We start from the raw sequence: 22,779 nt of genomic DNA on the forward strand, positions 1-22,779 counted from the left end.
GAATTTTTTCATCTTATCACACCAAGACTCTGTACCCACTAAACACTAATAATTCCCTCTTTCTCTTCTCTCCAGCCCTTGCTAACCACATTTCTGCTGTTTCTTTTCTACAATTTGACTACTTTAGATACTTCATATGAGTGGACTGATACAGTATTTGTCCTTTTGCAACTGGCATATTTTGCTTAGCATAATGCCCTCATGGTTCACCTATGTTGTGGCATGTGACAGAATATTCTTTTATTTTTAAAGATTTCATAATACTACATTTTATGTATATACCATTTTTCCTTTTCCATTCGTTGTCAATAGACATTTGGATTGTTTCCACTCTACACCTTGTCTATTATAAATAATGCTTCCATGAACATGGGTGAAAATTTATCTTTAAGATCCTGCTTTGAATTCTTTTTGGATATATATCCAGAAGTGGGATTGCTGAATCATATTCTAATTGTCTTTTTGATTTTAGAAGTATCTCCTTACTGCTTGCTCTCTGTACTACCTGCACCATTTTATATTCCCATCACCAGTGCACAAGGGCTCTCCACATGCTCAACACTTACATTCTGCTCTTTTGATAGTGGCCATTCTAGTGAGTATGAGTCGATGTCTTATTGTTTTGATTTGCATTTCCCTGATGATTAGTGATGATGAGCATATTTTCAAGTATTTATTGGCTATTCATATATCTTCTTTGGAGAATTTTCTATCCAAGTCATTTTCTCATTTTTAAATTAGTTTTTTTTTTTTTTTTTTTACTGTTGAGTTGTAGAAGTTCCTTATATAGTCTGGATATTAACCCCAAATCAGATACATGAGTTGCAGTTATTTTTGCCCAGTCCATAAGCTGCCCCTTCACTCTGTCGATCATGTCTGTTTATGCACAAAAGTTTCTCGTAGTCCCATTTGTCTATTTTTTTCTTTTGTTGCCCGAGCTTATGGTGTCACTTCCAAGACATAATTCTCAAATCCAATATCCTGAAGTTTTTCCCCTATATTTTTTTCTAGGAGTTTAATAGTTTTAGGCCTTACATTTAGGTCTTTAATCCCTTTTGAGTTAATTTTATGTAAGGTGTAAGTTAAGGTCCAGCTTAATATTTATTTATTTATTTATTTAAGCATGTGGATATCCCAGTTTTTCCACTACCATTTGTTAAGGAGACTGTCCTTTATTCACTGTGTCATCTTGGCATCCTTGTCAAAAATCATTTGGCCATATATACAAATGTTTATTCCTAGGCTCTAAATTCTGTTCCATTGGCGTATATATCTATCTTTATTCTAGTACCATACCATCTTAATTACTGTTGCTGTGTAGAATGTTTTGAAATCAGTCTTCCAATTTTGTTCTTTTTCGAGATTGTTTTGGCTATTCATAGTCCCTTGAGAATTTTACGATGCTTTTGTCTGTTTCTGCAAAAAATGTCATCGGTATTTTGATAAGAATTACATTGAATCTGTAGATCACTGTGGGTAGCATGGACAGTTTGACAATGTTAAGTCTTTCAATCTATGAGCCTGGAATACCTTTCCATTTATTTCTATCTTCTTTGATTTCTTGTGGCAGTGTTTAGTTTGTAGTGTAGAAACCTTTTAATAAGCTCAAGCTTATTCCAAAGTATTATCCTTTTTGTTGCTATAGTAAATGGAATTGTTTTCTTAATTACCTTTTTTTTTTTTTTTTACAGCTCCTTTGGTTGAGGGATAATTTCCTTTGTGAATTGATTGTTAGTGTATAGAAATGCAATTTTTGAATTTTGATTTTGCATCCTGTAACTTTGCTGAATTTGCTAATTTTAACAGTTTGTATGGAATATGTCATCTGTGAAGGGAACTAATGTTACTAATTTTCCAATCTGTATGTTTTCTATTTCATTTTCTTGTCTAATTGCTCTGGATAGACCTCCTAGTACTGTGTTGAATAGTAGTTGTGAGTGTGGGCATCCTTGCCTTATTCCTGCTCTTAGAAGGAAAGTTTCAGTCTTCTTTTGTTGACTATGATGTTAAATGTAGCCATCTCATATATGACTTTTATTATGCTGGGATAGTTTTTTTCTGTTCCTAGTTTATTGAGTGTTTGTGTCATGAGATTGTTGAATTTTGTCTGCATCAATTGAAATGATCATCTGGTTTTGTCCTTCATCTTGTTAATGTGATGTATTAAATAGATTTATTTTCATATGTTAAACCATCCTTTCATTCCACGAATAAGTCCCACTGGTCATGGTGTATAATCCTTTTAATGTAGTGTTGAATTCAGTTAACTAGTATTTTGTTGAGGATTTTCACATCAGTATACTTAAGGGATATTTGCTTGCAGTTTTCTTTTTTTGCATCTTTCTCTCATTTTGGTGTTAAGGTAATTCTGACCTCATAGAATGAGTTTGGAAGTGTTGCAGTTCTTTCTTTTTTTTTCTTAAGACTTTATTTTTTAGAGCAGTTTTAGGTTCACAGCCAAATTGAGTAGAATGTACTGAGATATCCCAATATTCCCTGCCCTCACACAGGCAAAGCCTCCCCAGTTATCAACATCCTGCACTAGAGTAGTCCATCTGTTGCAATTGATGAATGTACGTGGACATGTCATTATCCTCCAAAGCCAATCGTTTACATTAGGGTTTACTCTTGGTGTTGTATGCCTCCCCTATTATCAATATCCTGCACCAGAGTGGTACATCTGTTGCAACTGATGAACCTACAGGGACACATCGTTATCCTCCAAAGCCCATAGTTTACATTAGGGTTTATTCTTGGTGTTGTACGTTCTGTGGGTTTAGACAAATTTATAGTGACATGTGTCCATCATTATAGTATCACACGGAGTAGGTTCACTACCCTAGAAATCCTCTGTGTTCTGCCTGTTTATCTCTCCCTTCCCCCATCCCCTAGCAACCACTGACCTTGTTACTGTTTCCACAGTCACCTTTTCAAGGATGTCATGTAATTGGAATCATATAGTATATTGCCTCTTCAGGCTAGCATACTGTGTTCCTTCTTTTGTCTTTTTTTTTTTGTTTTATACTGTAAGTTCTGGGGTACATGTGCACAACATGCAGGTTTGTTATATATGTATACATGTGCCATGTTGGTGTGCTGCACCCATTAACTCGTCATCTAACATTAGGTATATCTCCTAATGCTATCCCTCCCCCTCCCCCAACCCCACGACAGGCCCCGGTGTGTGATGTTCCCCTTCCTATGTCCAAGTGTTCTCATTGTTCAATCCCCACCTATGAGTGAGAACATGCCGTGTTTGGTTTTCTGTCCTTGCGATAGTTTGCTGACAATGATGGTTTCCAGCTTCATCCATGTCCCTGCAAAAGACATGAACTCATCATTTTTTATGGCTGCATAGTATTCCATGGTGTATATGTGCCACATTTTCTTAATCCAGTCTATCATTGATGGACATTTGGGTTGGTTCCAAGTCTTTGCTATTGTGAATAGTGCCGCTATAAACATACGTGTACATGTGTCTTTATAGCAGTATGATTTATATTCCTTTGGGTATATACCCAGTAATGGGATGGCTGGGTCAAATGGTATTTCTAGTTCTAGGTCCTTGAGGAATTGCCACACTGTTTTCCACAATGGTTGAACTAGTTTACAGTCCCACCAACAGTGTAAAAGTGTTCCTATTTCTCCACATCCTCTCCAGCACTGTTGTTTCCTTTTTAATGATCGCCATTCCAACTGGTGTGAGATGGTATCTCATTGTGGTTTTGATTTTCATTTCTCTGATGGCCAGTGATGATCATTTTTTCATGTGTCTGTTGGCTGCATCAGTGTCTTCTTTTGAGAATTGTCTGTTCATATCCTTCACCCACTTTTTGATGGGGTTGTTTGTTTTTTTCTTGTAAATTTGTTTGAGTTCATTGTAGATTCTGAATATTAGCCCTTTGTCAGATGAGTAGATTGCAATAATTTTCTCCCATTCTGTAGGTTGCCTCTTCACTCTGATGGTAGTTTCTTTTGCTGTGCAGAAGCTCTTTAGTTTAACTAGATCCCATTTATCAATTTTGGCTTTTGTTGCCATTGCTTTTGGTGTTTTAGTCATGAAGTCCTTGCCCATGCCTAGGTCCTGAATGGTATTGCCTAGGTTTTTTTCTAGGGTTTTTATGGTTTTAGGTCTAACATTTAAGTCTTTAATCCATCTTGAATTAATTTTTGTATAAGGTGTAAGGAAGGGATCCAGTTTCAGCTTTCTACATATGGCTAGCCAGTTTTCCCAACACCATTTATTAAATAGGGAATCCTTTCCCCATTTCTTGTTTTTGTCAGGTTTGTCAAAGATCAGATGGTTGTCGATGTGTGATATTATTTCTGAGGGCTCTGTTCTGTTCCATTGGTCTATATCTCTGTCTTGGTACCAGTACCATGCTGTTTTGGTTACTGTAGCCTTGTAGTATAGTTTGAAGTCAGGTAGCGTGATGCCTCCAGCTTTGTTCTTTTGGTTTAGGATTGTCTGGCAATGTGGGCTCTTTTTTGAGTCTTGCTCATTGCTAGCACAGCAGTCTGAGATCAAACTGCAAGGCGGCAGCGAGGCTCGGGGAGGGGTGCCCGCCATTGCTGAGGCTTGCGTAGGTAAACAAAGCGGCCAGGAAGTTCAAACTGGGTGGAGCCCACCACAGCTCAAGGAGGCCTGCCTGCCTCTGTAGACTCCACCTGTGGGGACAGGGCGTAGCCAAACAAAAGGCAGCAGAAACCTCTGCAGACTTAAATGTCCCTGTCTGATAGCTTTGAAGAGAGTAGTGGTTCTCCCAGCACACAGCTTGAGATCTGAGAACGGACAGACTGCCTCATTAAGTGGGTCCGCGACCCCCGAGTAGCCTAACTGGGAGGCACCCCCCAGTAGGGGCAGACTGACACCCCACACGGCCGGGTACCCCTCTGAGATGAAGCTTCTGGAGGAACGATTGGGCAGCAATATTTGCTGTTCAGCAATATTCACTGTTCTGCAGCCTCCGCTGCTGATACCCAGGCAAACAGGGTCTGGAGTGGACCTCCAGCAAACTCCCCACAGACCTGCAGCTGAGGGTCCTGACTGTTAGAAGGAAAACTATCAAACAGAAAGGACATCCACACCAAAACCCCATCTGTATGTCACCATCATCAAAGACCAAAGGTAGATAAAACCACAAAGGTGGGGAAAAAACAGAGCAGAAAAGCTGAAAATTCTAAAAATCAGAGGGCCTCTCCCCCACCAAAGGAACGCAGGTCATCACCAGCAAAAGAACAAAGCTGGATGGAAAATGACTTTGACGAGTTGAGAGAAGAAGGCTTCAGACGATCAAACTTCTCCGCGCTAAAGGAGGAAGTTCGAACCCATTGCAAAGAAGCTAAAAACCTTGAAAAAAGATTAGACGAATGGCTAACTAGAATAACCAGTGTAGAGGAGTCCTTAAATGACCTGAAGGAGCTGAAATCCATGGCATGAGAACTACATGATGGATGTACAAGCTTTGGTAGCCAATTCGATCAACTGGAAGAAAGGGTATCAGTGATTGCAGTTCTTTCAAAGAGTTTCTGTTTTGATTCTTTCAAAGAGTTTGAGAAGGATTAGTGTTAGTTCTTATTTAAATATTTGATGGACTTCTCCAGTGAATCTATCTGGTCCTGGCCTTTTTTGTTGGGAGGTTTTTAATTACTATTTCAATTCTTTACTAGTTATAGGTATGTTCACATAGATTTCTTATTTCTTCATGATTTAGTACTGGTAGGCTGTATGTTTCTAGGAATTTATCCATTTCTTCTAGATTATCTGGTTTGATTGTAATTTAATAGTAGCCTCATAATGCTTTTTATTTCTATGACATCAGTTGAATGTCTTTTATTTCTAATTTTAGCTATTTCAATCTTCTCTCCATTTTAGTTATTGCAGCTAAAGATTTGCTAATTTTGTTCATCTTCTCAGAATACCAACTGTTGGTTTTGTTGTATTTTTTTCTTTTTTCCTATTTGTTTCATTTATCTCTGCTTTAAGCTAGTTGTGGATTTAGCTTATTTTTCTTTATTCCTTTAAGTGTCAGGTTAAGTTGTTGAGTTGAGGTCTTTCTTCCTTTTTAATAAAACTTTCCTCTTAATACTGTTTTTGTTGCATTCCATCAGTTTTGGTATGCTGTGTTTTCATTTTCATTTATCTCCAGATATTTTCTAAATTCCCTTGTGATTTCTTATTTGACCCATTGGTTGTTTAAAACTGCATTAATTCCTATACATTTGTGGATTTGCCTGTTTTTTTTTGTTTTTTGTTTTGTTTTTTTGCTATTGATTTGTAGTTTCATTGTGCTGAGGTTGGAGAATATATTTGTACGACTTCAGTCTTCTTACATTTAAGGCTTTTTTTGTGGTCTAACATGTAGTCTCTCTTGGAGAATATTACATGTGCACTTGAGAAGAATGTGTATCCCCTGTTGTTGGGTGGAGTGTTCTGTATATGTTTGTTAGTTCCAATTGGTCTAAAGAGTTATTCAAGTCATCTGTGTCTTCTGTTTGATCTTCTGTCTGGTTGTTCTATTCTTACTGAAAGTGGGGTATTGAAGTCGCCTGTTAGTATTGTGTTGCTGCTCATTTCTTCCTTCAGTTCTTTTTTTTTTTTTTTTAAAGGCGGAGTTTCGCTCTTTTGCCCAAGCTTGAGTGAAGTGCAATCTTGGCTCACTGCAACCTCCTCCCCCTGGGCTTAAGCGATTCTTCTGCCTCAATCTCCTGAGTAGCTGGGATTATAGGCGCCTGCCACTACGCCCAGCTAATTTTTTTGTATTTTTAGTAGAGATGAGGTTTCACTATATTGGCCAGACTGGTCTCCTGACCTCTGGTGATCCAACCACCTTTGGCCTCCCAAAGTGCTGGAATTACAGGCGTGAGCCACCACACCTGGCTATCTTCCTTCAGTTCTGTCAGTGTTGCTTCACATATTTGACTGCTTTGATGTTAGATGTGTATGTATTTATTGCTATATCTTTTTGGTGAATTTACCATTATATCATTATATAATGTCCCCCTTTTTCTCTTATGATAGTTTTTTTTTCTTAAAGTCTATTCTGTTTGATATATGTATGGCCGCTCCTGCTCTCCAGTTTCTCATTTGCATAGAATATCTTTTCCACCTTTTCACTTTTAGCTCATGTGTGTTTTTTGTTTGTTTGTTTGTTTGAGAAGGAGTCTCGCTCTGTCGCCCAGGCAGGAGTGCAGTGGCACGATCTTGGCTCACTGCAACCTCCACCTCCTGGATTCAAGCAATTCTCCTGCCTCAGCCTCCCAAGTAGCTGGGATTACAGGCACATGCCACCATGTCCAGCTAATTTTTTGTATTTTTAGTAGAGACGGGGTTTCACCATGCTAGCCAGGCTGGTCTTGAACTCCTAACCTCATGATCTGCCCACCTCGGCCTCCCAAAGTGCTGGCATTACAGGTGTGAGCCACCATGCCTGGCCCCCATGTGTTTTTAGATATAAAGTGATTTTCTTGTAAGCACTTTATTGTTGGATCTCATATTTTTTAGCCATTCAATCCATGTCTTGGTATGTTTGATCTTTTTACATTTAAGATAATTACTGACAGGAAAGGACTTAGTATTACTTTGATGTTTAATACTTTTATGTTTAAAGTAATTACTGATACGAAAGGACTTAGTATTACTTTTGTTCATTGTTCATTGTTTTTTGTTCGTCTTACAGCTTTGTCTTTCCTCTCACTATGTTTTTTGTTGATTTTTTCTAGTGACGTTTTGATTCCCTTATTTCCCTTTGTATATATTCTACAGATATCTTCCTCATGGTTACCCTTGCAATTCCATAAAACATCTTAAAAGTTCTAACAATCTATTTTAAACTGACATTTTAAATATTTCAAACTGACAAATTAACTTCAATCACGTATAAAAACCATGCTGCTTTACCTGTTTCTCTGCCTCCCATTTTATGTTATCGATGACTCAAATTGCCTGTTTTTACATTGCTTATCATTTAATATAGATTGTTACTTTTTATGCTTTTAGAAAAATTCTGGGCCAGGTGCTGTGACTCACGGCTGTAATCGCAGCACTTTGGGAGGCCAAGGTGGGCGGATCACTTGAGTTCAGGAGTTTGAGACCAGCCTGAGCAAATGGTGAAACCTCATCTCTACAAAAATCACAAAAATTAGCCAGGCATGGTGGCGAGTGCCTGTGGTCCCAGCTACTTGGGGGACTGAGGCAAGAGGATGGCTTGAGCCTGGGAGGCGAAGGTTGCCGAGAGTCGAGATCATGCCACGGCACTCCAGCCTGGGTGACAGAGCCAGGACCTGTCTAGAAAAAAATATATACCAGATTTATAAGTGATTTACTCACCTACATTACAATAATACAGGATTCTATATTTGTCTATATATTTAAGTTCACCTGGGACTTATGTTTTTATTAATATATGGTTTTATGTTCCTGTTTATCAGCTTTTCACTTACTTGTAGGTGCTCTTTTAGAATTTCCTATAGAATAAGTCTAGTGGTGATAAACTCCCTCAATTTTTGTCTGAGAAAGTCTTAATTTCTGTTTTTGTTTGTTTTGAAAGGGCACTTTTGCTAAACGTAGCATTCTTGATTGGCACCGCTTTTCTTTTGAATATATCATCCCACTTCCTAGCCTGCAGGGTTTCTGCTAAGTCTGCTGAGAATCTAATATGAGCTCCTTTGTGTGTACTGGGTTGCTTTTTTTTTTTTTTTTTTTTTGCTGCTTTCAATATATCTGTCACTAGACAGTTTAATTATAATATGATGATATGTCTCAATGTAGATCCCTTAGATCCCTTTAGATTTATTCTGTTGGAATTATCTGAGATTCTTGAATTTGTATATCCATTTCTCTCAGATTTGGGAAGTTTCCAACCATTATTTCTTCACATAGGTCCTCTACCCCTTTCTTTCTTCTCCTTCTGAGGTTCCCATAATGCATGTTTTCTTCTATTTGATGCTATCCCAGAAGTCCCTCAGATTCTCTTCATTTTCCTTCATTCTTTTTTTCTTTTTTTGCTCATTTCTTTTCTTTTTCTTTCTTCTTTCTTTTTTTGGGATTTATCCTGCTTGGTGTTCTCTTAACTTCCTGGATCTGTGGTGGGGTGTCTGAAACTAATTTCAGGAGATCCCCAGTCATTATTACTTTATTTATTGCTTCTGTTCTTTTCTCTTTTAATTTTCTTGATGTTTCCATTATGCATATGCTACATTTTCTGTAGTTGTTCCACATTCTTGGATATTATTCCATTTTTTTCCGTCTTTTTTCTCTTTGCTTTTCAGTTTTGTAAGTCTCTAGTGACATGTCCTTAAGCTCAAAGATACTTTGCTCAAGAAGTGTCCAGTATACTGAGCGAATCAAATGCATTCTTCATTTTTGTTAGTGTTTTTGATCTCTAGCACTTCTTTTTAATTCTTTCTCAGAATTTCCATCTCTTTGCCTACATTATCCAACCATTGTTGCATGTTGCCTAATTTTTCCACTAGCACCCTCAGAATATTAACGGTGGTTGTTTTAAATTCGTGATCTGGTAATTCCAACATTCCTGCCATACCTGAGTCTGTTTGTGATGCCTGCTCTGTCTCTTCAAGCTGTGTTTTTGCCTTTTAGTATGCTTTCTAATTTTTTGTTGAAAGCTGGACATGATATACTAGGTGAAAAGAATTGCAGTAAATAGGCCATTAGTCAAGTAGTAGTGAGGTACAGGGGAAGGGGAGGCATTCTATCATTTTATAATTATATCTGAACCTTTTTTTAAAATTAGGACAGAGCGAAGCTCTCACTCTGGTACCCAAGCTAGGATGCAGTGGCATAATCTTGACTCACTGCAGCCTCTACCTCCTGAGTTCAAGCCATCCTCCTGCCTCAGCCTCCCAAATAGCGGGGACTACTGGCACACACCACCATGCCCAGCTAATTTTTTTTTTTTTGGTAGAAATGGGGTATCTCTCTGTTGCCCAGGCTGGTCTTGAACATCTGGAATCAAGCACTCCTCCCACCCCAGCCTCCCAAAGTGCTGGGATTACAGATGTGAGCCACCACACTTGGCCTGTCTCAGTCTTTAAGTGAGCCTGTGGCCCTGTGGTCTGAACTTCACAAGTGCCCCTCACTTCTTTTCCCAGAATTTAGGTGGAACCAGATGGCTGGAGGGAGCTGGAGTTGGGTATCTTCTGTTCCACGTAGGTTAGAGCTGATTGGAGTTGGGTATTTTTGCTCTTTCCCCAGGTCAGTTAGATTCTAAAACCACAGTAGATTGTGATCTGGTAAAATAGTTTTTCTTGGGGGAAGGCCTTGTTGAGAACATAATGCTTCTCCCGACCACCCCCAATACCTGAGGGGATTTTTCCTGGTAGAGCTTCAAGAGGTAAAACTCAAAAAAGCATTGGGTCCCCCGGAAGTTTTTTAACTCTCAGACTTGTCCACACTGAGTCTCTGGCAATTTGTTTATTACAGTTCAGGCTTTGCTACCAGTACTGGTTCTTATGGTGGTTTTTTACTCAGGGTTTCTGTTAAGTTGTGACTCTTTGTATCTGCTGTCTGTCAGAAAAGGGAATGTTTCTCAGCTCTTCTAAAGGACTACTTTTCAGAAGGCCCACAAAGCAGTGAAATAACTGAGGATGCAAGTTGGGTGAGGAATTACTACCATGGCTATGGTTCCTAAGAAATCAGTGCATTCATGAGTTATTTGAAAAGGAACTGTTTTATTACCTCATGTCCAGAGATAAAAATCCTAAGGTCTATACTGTAATAGCTTTGACTGAAGGAGACTGAGAAAGTTGGTGCTATAGGTTGATTTGTATCGTGGCACTCTTTTATCATTTGCCTGTAGCTGTATTTGCTTAGGAGAACCATGCTTCAGTCCACCCCTGCCTCTTTCTACTTTAGTCGGTGTTGTTTGCACCAAATGGATTATTTGGAATTAAGTTGGATTGGGATGGGCATTGCACCAAATCAAAATTTGATAATTTCGCATTTTAGGTCTTATAAGCATGTAACACATACTATTACATAGTATGAAAGCAAACTGTGTACTTTGCATACATGAATTCAGTTCGTTTTCAGAGCAGCCTAATTAGGAAAGTACTGTCATGTCTATTTTATGGATAAGGAATATGAGACTTAGAAAGGTCAAATAAATTACCTCAGGATACACAAGCAGCTAAAGGTAAGTGGCAGGGCTGTAATTCAACCTCCTGACTCCAAACACTAGTAAATACTACCGTACTCTTTTCAGTGACTACCGTTTCATGGCTTTCATTCTTCCCATTTTCCTTCTCTTGTCATTGCCTTCACCCCACTCCTACTTTTCCTTCTCCTCTAACTCACTATGTCAAAGAGAAAAGGAAAGACCATTTTTGAGACAAACTAATTTGCTGAAAGTTCAAGTCTACTAGCAGTATATAATACTCATTTCATCATATTCTACATTAACAAGGTAAAATATCCATTTATATTTCTGCTTTGGAACCTGGCATGCCCTTTGTTCACATTTCTGTTAGGATCATACTATTTTATTGATTTGTATGCACTGTTTAGAAGGAAATTTTATGTATGACTTCCTATAGTCACCTTTGCCACTCTGAGAGCTGCAACAAATATTAGACTAATCTAATCAACATGCAGAAGTCATCTAGAAGCAATTGGGCTTTATGCAAAAATAATGTAGGCCCACTGTCCCAAGTGTAACTGAGATGGACAGGTTTTTTTTATTTAATTTCCTTTATATATAGGAAAAGAAAAATTTTAGATTAGGGTGTACATAAATTTGAGTTTGTTGAAGTTGGCTCTGGAAGGGTGTTGTACACCCTCATTTCCTAGTGGCCTGAAAAAGAATAATAAAAGAAAAATAATGAACCTTCTGTACTTAGTAAAAGGAAATGCTTTTTTTTTTGAGACGGAGTTTCACTCTTGTCGCCCAGGCTGGTGTGCAATGGTGCGATCTCGGCTAAACCTCTGCCTCCCGGGTTCAAGTGATTCTCCTGCCTCAGCCTCCCAAGTAGCTGGGATTACAGGCATGCGTTACCACACCCAGCTAATTTTGTATTTTTAGTAGAGACAGAATTTATCTAAGTCGATCAGGCTATTCTTGAACTCCCGACCTCAGTTGATCCGCCTGCCTCAACCTCACAAAGTGCTGGGATTACAGGCATGAGCCACTATGCCTAGCTTAGGAAATGCTTTTTAAGTATTTGAGGTCTGGCACAATATTTACCATTCCAAAACTCCCATTAACTTTGGTTTTTCTCCTCAGGATGATAAATCTTTATTCAGAAAGGCTTTGAGTACAGTTGTAGTTTATCTGCATAGATAATATCAACCAAGTTAGAATCAATACAGAGTAATATAGAATGACTATTTAAAATACTATAGGGAAAAGTTGGATTTTATTTTTTAAGCTAGATTACCCAAAGTTAAATTTGGCCAAAGCGGATATCAATTCCTAGACTTGGGTTTTAACTTAAATGGATTTATTTATGGCCTCTAAGACAATCATTTTATTCTCACTGCATTCATGAAATAATTCACTAACACATTTCTCCCAAAGAGTTGCTAATGCAATGCTCCTTCCCTCAGTGGAATCATCTGATTGTTTTAGCCCAGGCACTATCATCTCATCATCAGAATATGTAAGAAATGTTTGACCTTTAATTAAAGTTGCAGAATATTAGCTGCTACTGTGTAGCATTCTAGAAATGTTTATAAAAATATGAAACCATGGGAGATGGGAATAAAAAATAGTCTTCATCCCTTCTTTGTGTTAAATATCTGAAGAAAAATGTGTTCTGGCTGATGAATTGGAAACGTTTTCATCCCTAGTAAATACGTAGCTGCTTAAGTATATTTCTTAACACTATGAATCAAAGGGGAATATTTAAATGTGACCAAAAATTCTACATACATAACCTAGGAGGCAATATAATACAACATAACAGCTAAGACTGTGCAAAGGCTTTAGAGCCCAACAGACCTGGGCTGGAATTCTGGATCCCCCATTTATTGGCTGTGTGACCTTGTGCAAGTTTCTTAACCTTGCCAAACACCCATTCATGTGTAAATGTATCTAATAGTACCTACTTCACAAGGTGTGTGGTGGGAGGGATTTAAATCAGTTTATGAAAAATGCCTACAATAGTGCTTGGCACATAGAACTCAACAAGTGGTAGCAATTATTATTATAAAAGCAAAAGAATCTCAAATAAAAATCATAAAATATTAGTGTCATCAAAATTCAGTCATTAAACATATTTTATGATTAAAAAGAAGACTGCCAAAATCATGAAGCAGTTGGAAAATAAAAACATTACACTTGAAATTTCAATAACAGTAAGTTTGAGCTAGTTGTATTTTTGTTTTAGAATTTTTTGGTTATCATGAGATTTGACATCTTAAGTAAAAGGTCTATTTGTTATACCATGTTCTGGTGTGCTCTAGTGGTTTTGACAAGGTATACACATAGATGTTAGAAAAAAAAACCCTTTGGTTGTTGCAATTTTCTCCTTATTGCATCTAATTGAAAACATAGAGGAAAGTGTAGAACACGTCTGTGGGTACTTTTCATACTAGTGATAGTACCATGGAAGTCTTTAAGAGAACTCCTATAGGCTTAGAATGTAGTGAAAATATTAGGGGACTCTATAACATTTGTATTATCACCCTTACCCTTACTCTTCACCCACTCACCTGCAAAAAAACAAAAAAGAAAAAAGAAACTATTCCAGTAATCAGCTGCTTCATTGTGCTAAAAAGTATTTCTGTTTTGGAAATACTTGCCAATGAAGCGAAAAGAATTTGGCATTTGGAAATATCTTCCATTGGCATAGCTTGTAATACAATTCACAGAAACTTTTAAAAACAACTTGAATATAGTATCTATAAACTTTCATATTTACCACACTTTGGGGACAGGATCTTAAATCTTCCTATCTTATTCATCTTCACTTTTGAAGTTCTTTCAGAAATGTTCATGCTGATTAATAGTTAAACGATTTAAGTATTAACTTACCCATTTCTAGCACATATAATATAGTAGTAGCCTTTTAGTTGTTTTCTTGCTTCTGAAGCAGCCAGCATCCTCACACATTTTTCATTACTCATTATTGTCCTCAAAAATTGCTCTTCAAGCAAAATGTGGTTTCCTGTATTTCCTGTGTCATTCAATTATTGTATTTCTCCAAGTCTAACCCTAAGAACTAGATACCACACAGTTTCCTAACAGATGGAAAATCCTTATGTTTTCACTTAACATCCCTCTATTAAGCAGCTCTCTCTGGGAGATGTCTCCCTTGCCCCATTAGTATGTTAAAGCGGCCAGATCCCTGAAATATAAATGATAAAAGTGGATTTCATATCTGACATTTTAAGTTACCAGGCATTTTTCCTTTATGGCTTAATCATTGAGATTTTTGAAGATAATATGTACAGGACGGGAAAGATTTTTATTTCAGAGACTGAAAAAAAAGCAACATAGCATTTTAGTAGATTGCATAAAAATGGAGCAACAGTTAATTTTTATAATTTTTTACTTTAGCTATTAAAGACTTTTTTTATAACTACATTTTAACAGCTTTTAATCTAACCTTAATAATAAATATTAGTTCCTTTGCCCAGGGTTTGGAAATAATCAGAAAGAATTCTCAGGCAAATTTGGCTTTTTAGAATATTTTATCCTGTTGTATTTTGTTGAGATTCCTTGGCAACTGGTACAGGGAAAAGAAGAATAAAAAATAAGATTCATTTATTTCTTATTTGCTAGAAAAAAAAGCTGCTATTCATACCAAACACACTTTTGGACTACAGGGCAATTAAAAAGAATTCAATACTAAGAAAAAAAGCTGCTATTGTTTTCTTCACTGACAGAAGCAGCGAGTAAGTGGCAACTCATGACTCTAATGATGCATCATCCCTAGGCAGATTATTTATAATGCATATGTAAAGTCAGTATAACTAGTGAAATCTATATGTATTTAACCCTGAATCTTCAATCTCTTTTATGTTTTACTTTGAGGAAACCTATTCTTGGTTTACTTGATACCCAGACTAGTTTGGTATAGAATTGAACAATTAACTTCTACATCAATTTGTCTGCACTGTGACTATTTTAACTAGCTCAGTTTTAAGCCTTGTTTAGAAATGGTAATTCCTCTTTCTAAATTTAATTTTATGTCCAAATGTTTTTGTTACAGCCTGGCCAAATTCAGGTCCCCAACTAACTTACTTTCATATTTATTCAAAGACTGAAAGAAGGCCACAAGGATGAAGCATAAATGAAGGGTGGATTGGTATGAGATGAAACAGGATGGGGGGGTAGGGGGATCAGATCATATATAGCTATATGAAGGCCATAATAAGGAGGTCAAATTTTATTCTCAGGGAAGCCATTTAAATTAGAATGTCATGATGTGATATTTCATTTTTAAAAGATCACTCTAGGTGCTAAAAACTACATGGGGCAGGAATAGATGGGAGACCAGAGAGGAGGCTCTTAGCATAATCTAGATTAGACCAGAGTAATCAAGGTGATGGAGAGAAGGTGAAAGATTCAGGACATGTTTTGTAGATAAAAGGTTCCAAGATCTGGCGACAGATTGTATGAAGGCTCTAAGGAAAAGAGGCATCAAAGATAGGCCTAGGCCTGATATTCAGTTCATGCCACTGCCTTGGCTGCCTAGGTCTTTGTGTGAATCTTGTTATGAAGGGCCAATGCTTTTCTGTATCTGATGAGCCAAAGTTTTGGGCTTGAAATGGGGAAAAATCATGGATGAACAAGTTTGAAGAGGAGACAATCTAAGTTCTGTCCAGCTACATGTTTTAACGTTCCCCGATTGATGAGATTTACTTTAAAAGTACCTTCATGAAATTTTTCTGAAACTTTACAACAGTGCCAAAAACATTCCGGACAAAAGTGTGTCCTGTTGTTTCATATAACAGATATGAATCTGATTTCTTCCACAACTTCTGACATCTTATCCACTAGCTTTGTTAGCCTGCAGGGGTTTCTATGAGGGTTTCTCACCCTCAGCACTACTGACATTTAGATGGGGTACTTTGGTTTAGGGGGCTGTTCAGTACATTATAGGATGTTTAGCACCATCCCTGGTCCACAAGATGCCAGCCGCAACTCTGTTATGAAAACCAAAAATGTTTCCAGATATCACCAAATGTCCTTTGGGAGCAAAATCATCCCCAGTTTAGAACCAAACTCATGGTGCTAATAGTAACAAAACTAACACTTATTAAGCACTTGTTATAGCCCTTTTATCTTATACTACCAGAGCCAGTAGGTAATGTTTAAAATCTTTCTTTTTTTTTTTTGAGACGGAGTCTCGCTGTCACCCAGGCTGGAGTGCAGTGGCGCGATCTCGGCTCACTGCAAGCTGCGCCTCCCGGGTTCACGCCATTCTCCTGCCTCAGCCTCTCCGAGTAGCTGGGACTACAGGGGCCCGCCACCACGCCCGGCTAATTTTTTTTTGTATTTTTAGTACAGACGGGGTTTCACTGTGGTCTCGATCTCCTGACCTCATGATCCGCCCGCCTCCGCCTCCCAAAGTGCTGGGATTACAAGCATGAGCCACCGCGCCCGGCCTATGTTTAAAATCTTATAAATCATAAAAATAGATAAATGCCTTTAATTTCTATTGTAAATGTAATTATAAGTCCACTGAACAATTGATGTTGGACCACAGCCTTTTGAGTATGAATCCACTGGCTGGATTTCCAAATTGCCATGGTACATGAAGCATTTTCTACCATTTTTAGTTTCAATATTTTAGTGGGGGAAAAACTGGATTCTGCTTTCATCCTTGCTTTCTACATTTGTCCCATACCCATTTTAACCACTTTTTGGGTGGGGATGGGTTGAGGGGAGCAACTAGGTTTTTTTTTTTTAAGTATTTCTAATGCATTCAACCTAGCTTTCAAATAAAACCAGAAGTCTTTTACACTCACAGTTTATGGACTGCTGAATATTTAACTAAATTACATAATTACCCTAAGTAAAACAAACAGGTTCAATGACCACTGCCACTAGCCTTTTGTAAGCATGCAGCTGATCATCTGGTGGGACAAAAGCATAAGGTTGGTTAGAGAATAGCCTCCTAGCCACAGTCTTCTACCATGTGATAAGTAAGTATGCCTATCGGCTAGTTTTACTAGGTAAAAATTGGTTAAGAGGTATTGTACGTGCGAAACACCATGTAAATTACTCTACTTGCATTCTCTTTTAATCTTCACAACCCTAATACATAATTATGTTAATGTTTGTGTTTTGCATTTGAGAAAACAAACATAAAGATAAGTGTTTTACAGAAGGTTACATAGTTAATGAAAGGACCAGGATGGGAACCCCAGGCATTCTAATATGTGCTTTACCATTTCATCACAAGTGCAAGGCCATAAAATTAATTTTCTACAGAGCACTAAGCTCCAGTTTGGTCCATGATCACAAACTGTACCTTGGAATCTTGACCTGTCATCTTCAAACTAAGTGCTATGGCAATAAAATATGGGATATTAATATAAATCTACTACTTGGAACAATTCAAAGGATTGATAAGAAGCTCAGTGACTCCAAATCAAATCTATACATTTAAAGATAACCCAGACAAATATATCTGTATTAGTTTCCTATTTCTTTGATAACAAATCACCAAAAGCTTAATGCCCTAAAACAACAAAAATATATTATCTATAGGTTAGAAGTTTGACACAGGTCTCACAGGGCCAAAACGAAGGTGTCAGCAGGACTGTGTTCCTTTCTGGAGGTTCGAGGGAAGAATCCATTTCCTTACCTTTTCTAGCTTCTGGAGGGCACTCACATTCCTTGACTTGTGACCCTTCTTCCCCCTATCTTCGAAGCCAGTAGTTGCATCTCCCTGACCATTCATCTGTAGCCACATCGCCCCCTGACTGAATTTTCCTGCTTCCTTCTTCCACTTTTCAAAACCCTTGTGACCACATTGAGCTCACATGGATAATACAGGCTGATCTCCCTACCTCAATAAAATGAGCCTTAGAGCCTTGGCACAGCTTTGAGCCACAGTCAGTTCCTGTTCAGCTACATTAACTGTTTTGTTTTTAGTAGGCGTTTTCACAAGGTGATGTGACTCAAAAGTTTGATTTGTATGAGAAATCAGTCATGATTGAATTGCATAACTATCTGTCCTCAAAGTCCATGTAAATAGATCTATGTAATTATAATTAAAAACAATAATTACAGATATATCAGAGGTCCTTTAGTCTTCTAATAGTTGAGTCTAGTAAGTCTCACCGAATTCCACACACAAGATTCTAACATATGTACACATGCATTTGTTACAGAATGTAATTTAGATACTATAGTAACCAAATTCAAGGTAATGGACAAAAATTAGTAATTTTCATTAAAGCTTTCTATTTCTGGCTCCTCCTGAATGTGCATTTTAAATGACTAGGACATTAAAGGGATTGTTTCAGATGAACTATCAGCACCTTTTTTATGTGTCATGTTCATCCAGACTATCCATCCAGATAATGGCTTTATTTCTGATACGTTTTATGTAAGTTTTTATCTACATATTCATGTAGTGGAAAAAAACTCACAAAAGTGCTTTCAAGCACTCACAGTGGTGTCTAAGCCACTGTTAATTGAAAAAGCTGCTGTATTTAAAAAACTGCTAGTTCCTGTGAACCATGATCACGCCACTGCACTCCAGCCTGGGCCAAAAGTGCGAGACTCCGTCTCCAAAACAAAAAACAAAAAAAAAAAACTGCTAGTTCCTTTAAAAACTTAGAAAACTACACTGGAACTCCAAAAATAGCTATGAATTAATAAATTTCTATGATTATAAAACTGATAAATTCCACAGTAAGACAATTAAAGTGGCAATATTAATAGTATACCCTTTATTGAATACCTATGTGTCTGGCCCTTTGCTCATTTCATCCTTATAACCTGCAAGGTAAGTTAATCTTTTTACTGTTAAAGAACTGGATGGCAAAGGCTAAGCAACTTGCCAAGCGCCACAGAGCCTGGTAAATGTTGGAGATTTGAAGCCCAGTGTGACTCATTTTGAATCTGTTTTTATTTGCTAATATAGTTAAACATTTGAGTATATTCTCATGTTTCCATTTTTATTTAAAAAATGACTCAGAGTTTGAACATTTTAGTAGTGAAATTTTGTTCTCTGGCATTAAATATTTCAAAACTAGCATTTGGTTAGGTAAAACACTGATGTAATTATGAGTCTTATTAAAGTATTTTGCAAAGATAATCAAGGTAAACAAATTTCTCATCAATTTTTAACTAGTTTAGGTAAAATGTTAATTACTTAAATTGAAACTTCAGGTCCTAGGACTTAGATAAGCAGATCCTTGAGTCCGATGCAAAAGGCATCATTCAAAGATAAATACATCAAAAGGCAATAACTGAGGACTAATTTGAAAAGTTTGGAAGGTGAAAAAACCAGTTCTCCTCATATTTTCTGTTTTCAGGAGATGAGTATGATGTATGTGCCATTTGTTTGGATGAGTATGAAGATGGAGACAAACTCAGAATCCTTCCCTGTTCCCATGGTATGAGTAATTACATACTGCTTTGAATTTTCATATAGTTAATTTATATTTAGGTTCCATATTCCAAGGGAAGAGACGGAAAATAGTTATTAGCACACCATAAGCCAGGCCCTGTACTAATTAGTGGTCTCATTCAGGGATGGAGGTGTATTTATAAAAATTTACAAACTTTCAGGCCGGGCATGGTGGCTCACGCCTGTAATCCCTTTGGGAGGCCAAGGCAGGCAGATCATGAGGTCAGGAGATCGAGACCATCCTGGCTAACACAGTGAAACCCCGTCTCTACTAAAAATATAAAAAATTAGCTGGGCGTGGTGGCAGGCGCCTGTAATCTCAGCTACTAGGGAGGCTGAGGCAGGAGAATGGCGTGAACCCGGGAGGCAGATGTTACAGTGAGCCGAGATCGTGCCACTGCACTCCAGCCTGGGTGACAGAGCAAGACTCCATCTCAAAAAAAAAAAAAAATAAAAATTTATAAACTTTCTTCCCGTCCCTACGTGATACATACAGAACACTGAATAAATATGGCAAGAGATTAAATATAAAAGTATCAACCGCAGCATACTAACTAAAGATGTATATTTTGCTTCAACAGCTTATCACTGCAAGTGTGTAGACCCTTGGCTAACTAAAACCAAAAAAACCTGTCCAGTGTGCAAGCAAAAAGTTGTTCCTTCTCAAGGCGATTCAGACTCTGACACAGATAGTAGTCAAGAAGAAAATGAAGTGACAGAACACACCCCTTTACTTAGACCTTTAGCTTCTGTCAGTGCCCAGTCATTTGGGGCTTTATCGGAATCCCGCTCACATCAGAACATGACAGAATCTTCAGACTATGAGGAAGACGACAATGAAGATACCGACAGTAGTGATGCAGAAAATGAAATTAATGAACATGATGTCGTGGTCCAGTTGCAGCCTAATGGTGAACGGGATTACAACATAGCAAATACTGTTTGACTTTCAGATGATGATTGGTTTATTTCCCTTTAAAATGTTTAGGTATATACTGTAATTTGATTTTTTGCTCCCTTCAAAGATTTCTGTAGAAATAACTTATTTTTTAGTATTCTACAGTTTAATCAAATTACTGAAACAGGACTTTTGATCTGGTATTTATCTGCAAGAGTATACTTCATTCACTAATAATAGACTGGTGCTGTAACTCAAGCATCAATTCAGCTCTTCTTTTGGAATGAAAGTATAGCCAAAACATAAAAAAAAAAAAAAAAAAAAAACAACCTCAGTATAGCTTGCAATTAAGACCTAGATCACAGTATTTAAGTGTTTTGCGTTTTATACATGAGGTCAGTGCTACAGCCACCTAGCATGAACTAACCCAGCCTCCACCTCCATAAAGTTACCTACAGTTGTTGAGTTGGAATATGTTCTGGCATTTACCCGACCTGCCAATCATTAGGGAGAGGCAACAAGGTAATTCAGCCTTTCCTCCTATCAGCACAAAGAAACTCAAAGCTGTCTTTTCCCTTTCTGTTCCAAAGCAGTCTTACCCTGACAGGAGCAGTCTATACTAGTGCAGATTTCAACACTGTTTTTTAACGTTTTAATTACTATAGTGTTATGTAGAGATTTGATTCAGCAGCTAATGTTTCTGAACTTTACTTACTAATTTTCAGTGTCCTTAAGGGTTCTGTGGTGTTATCAAAGCAAAAAGAAAATGCTGCATAAAAATACCAAACTTCAGCAACTGTTAATACTCAGATCATATACCTCTTAATAAATAGCATCTTATGCTAATTAGCCCTGCTAAACTATGTACAGAGGAAACTGTTCAAGTATTGGATTTGAAAGTAAGTGACTCATGTTTAACAGAACTAATGATGTATTGAAACACTGTATTATGAAAAGCTAAATTATACATCATTGTAACTATGTAGAAAATGTAGACTAATGTATAATCAAAATGCTAAGGATTTTTATATGGCCTTGTATGAGGGGAGTTTGAATGTTAATAAACATGTTTTCCACTTTAAGATCCAGTAAATGTCTGTTTTACTGTAGTATTACTTACCATATTAGCCTTATTTATATATATCCTATACAGGAACAATGATTGAGATCAGAGAAATCACATCACCTTAGGATTTTATACAAGGTAACTGACCATTCACATGCAGTTAGGTAATATCCCAAAAAGTTTTACACTGCTGCCAAAATTATTCCAAAAATAAACAGTGTACATTTTGGTACCCTGTTGTAAATTATGGTATATGGAGGGAAAATTTCACTTTCCAAATTGCCTTTTAAAAAATAATGTTCATAATCAGGAAAAAAAATAGGCATTTCTACTTTGGAAAATAAACGGTTGAATTCAACATCACCTATCTGATACCTCATCCCTCTTCCCCTTTTTTATAAAAAATTAAAGAACCACAGGCCTGAGAAACAGGACATCAAAGATTACCACGGTAGTTAAGCAGAGTTTGGAATTTGACATAATTGCATGGGCCTAACCTTTTTAAACCTGCTTGGTCATTTGCATAATTTTCATTTAACCTAAGTGAAGGTGTGAGGACAAAACACTGAGCTCAGTATGTGGCACATAAATGCGCAATAAGTAATAGCCTTCAAAATAATTATTAAATAACAACAAACTTTCTAAAACAATATTTTAAAATAGGAAAAGGGAAAAAAATAAAAAGTCACAGTAGTGGGTAAGTATGTATTAGATGTTATATTCCCTCAGTCTTTAATCCAAAGTTTAGAACAAGGACCTAGTTCCTTTATGTTAGGAGTTTTTATGGAAAAAATTTTTTTTTTTAAATTCCAAATTATTACTTTAATTGTAAAAAAAAAAAATCTACGAAGTGTCTTATTTAGCAGCACTGGCTAGGACTGTTACTAGGTTCTGTTAACGTTCACTTGAAATGTTCTGTAATTTCATGGTATAGCTTTTTGAATAGGACAGTAGGTGCAATTAAAATCTAATTTCTATTTAAAAAACAAATTTAAAATTTTCTTGAATACAAAAGTAACATTAAAACACTAGAAATCAAAATATAGTCACCTAGAAACTTTCACTCCAGGAATAAATTTATCTTAATATATTGCCTTCACAAATGTAAAATACATGTATATTAACACTGTATGTGCACCGTCATGTGACATGTTTATATCCTCATATTATTAACATTTATTGGTAAGGATTCTCATGTCATTCTTCAATGACTATTTTGTCCTATGGACTTAAAATCATTTATTCAAACCGTACCCCTTAAAAA

At 37.0% G+C, this 22,779-nt stretch overlaps 1 protein-coding gene across 3 annotated transcripts in view; it reads left to right on the forward strand.

The window, feature by feature from the left end:
* RNF13 (ring finger protein 13) overlaps positions 1-21,542 on the forward strand; it is a 167,513-nt gene extending 145,971 nt beyond the window's left edge. For all 3 annotated transcript variants that reach the window (XM_003256271.4, XM_030822710.1, XM_030822709.1), the window contains 2 exons: positions 19,457-19,537; positions 20,133-21,542. In XM_003256271.4, coding sequence (XP_003256319.1) covers positions 19,457-19,537; positions 20,133-20,497 — 446 coding nt within the window. In that variant the 3' untranslated portion in view covers positions 20,498-21,542. The remainder of the gene's footprint in view (positions 1-19,456; positions 19,538-20,132) is intronic.
* The last annotated feature ends 1,237 nt before the right edge of the window (positions 21,543-22,779 follow it).

The sequence above is a fragment of the Nomascus leucogenys genome, chromosome 11 (assembly GCF_006542625.1).
Source record: "Nomascus leucogenys isolate Asia chromosome 11, Asia_NLE_v1, whole genome shotgun sequence".
Lineage (NCBI taxonomy): Eukaryota > Metazoa > Chordata > Mammalia > Primates > Hylobatidae > Nomascus > Nomascus leucogenys.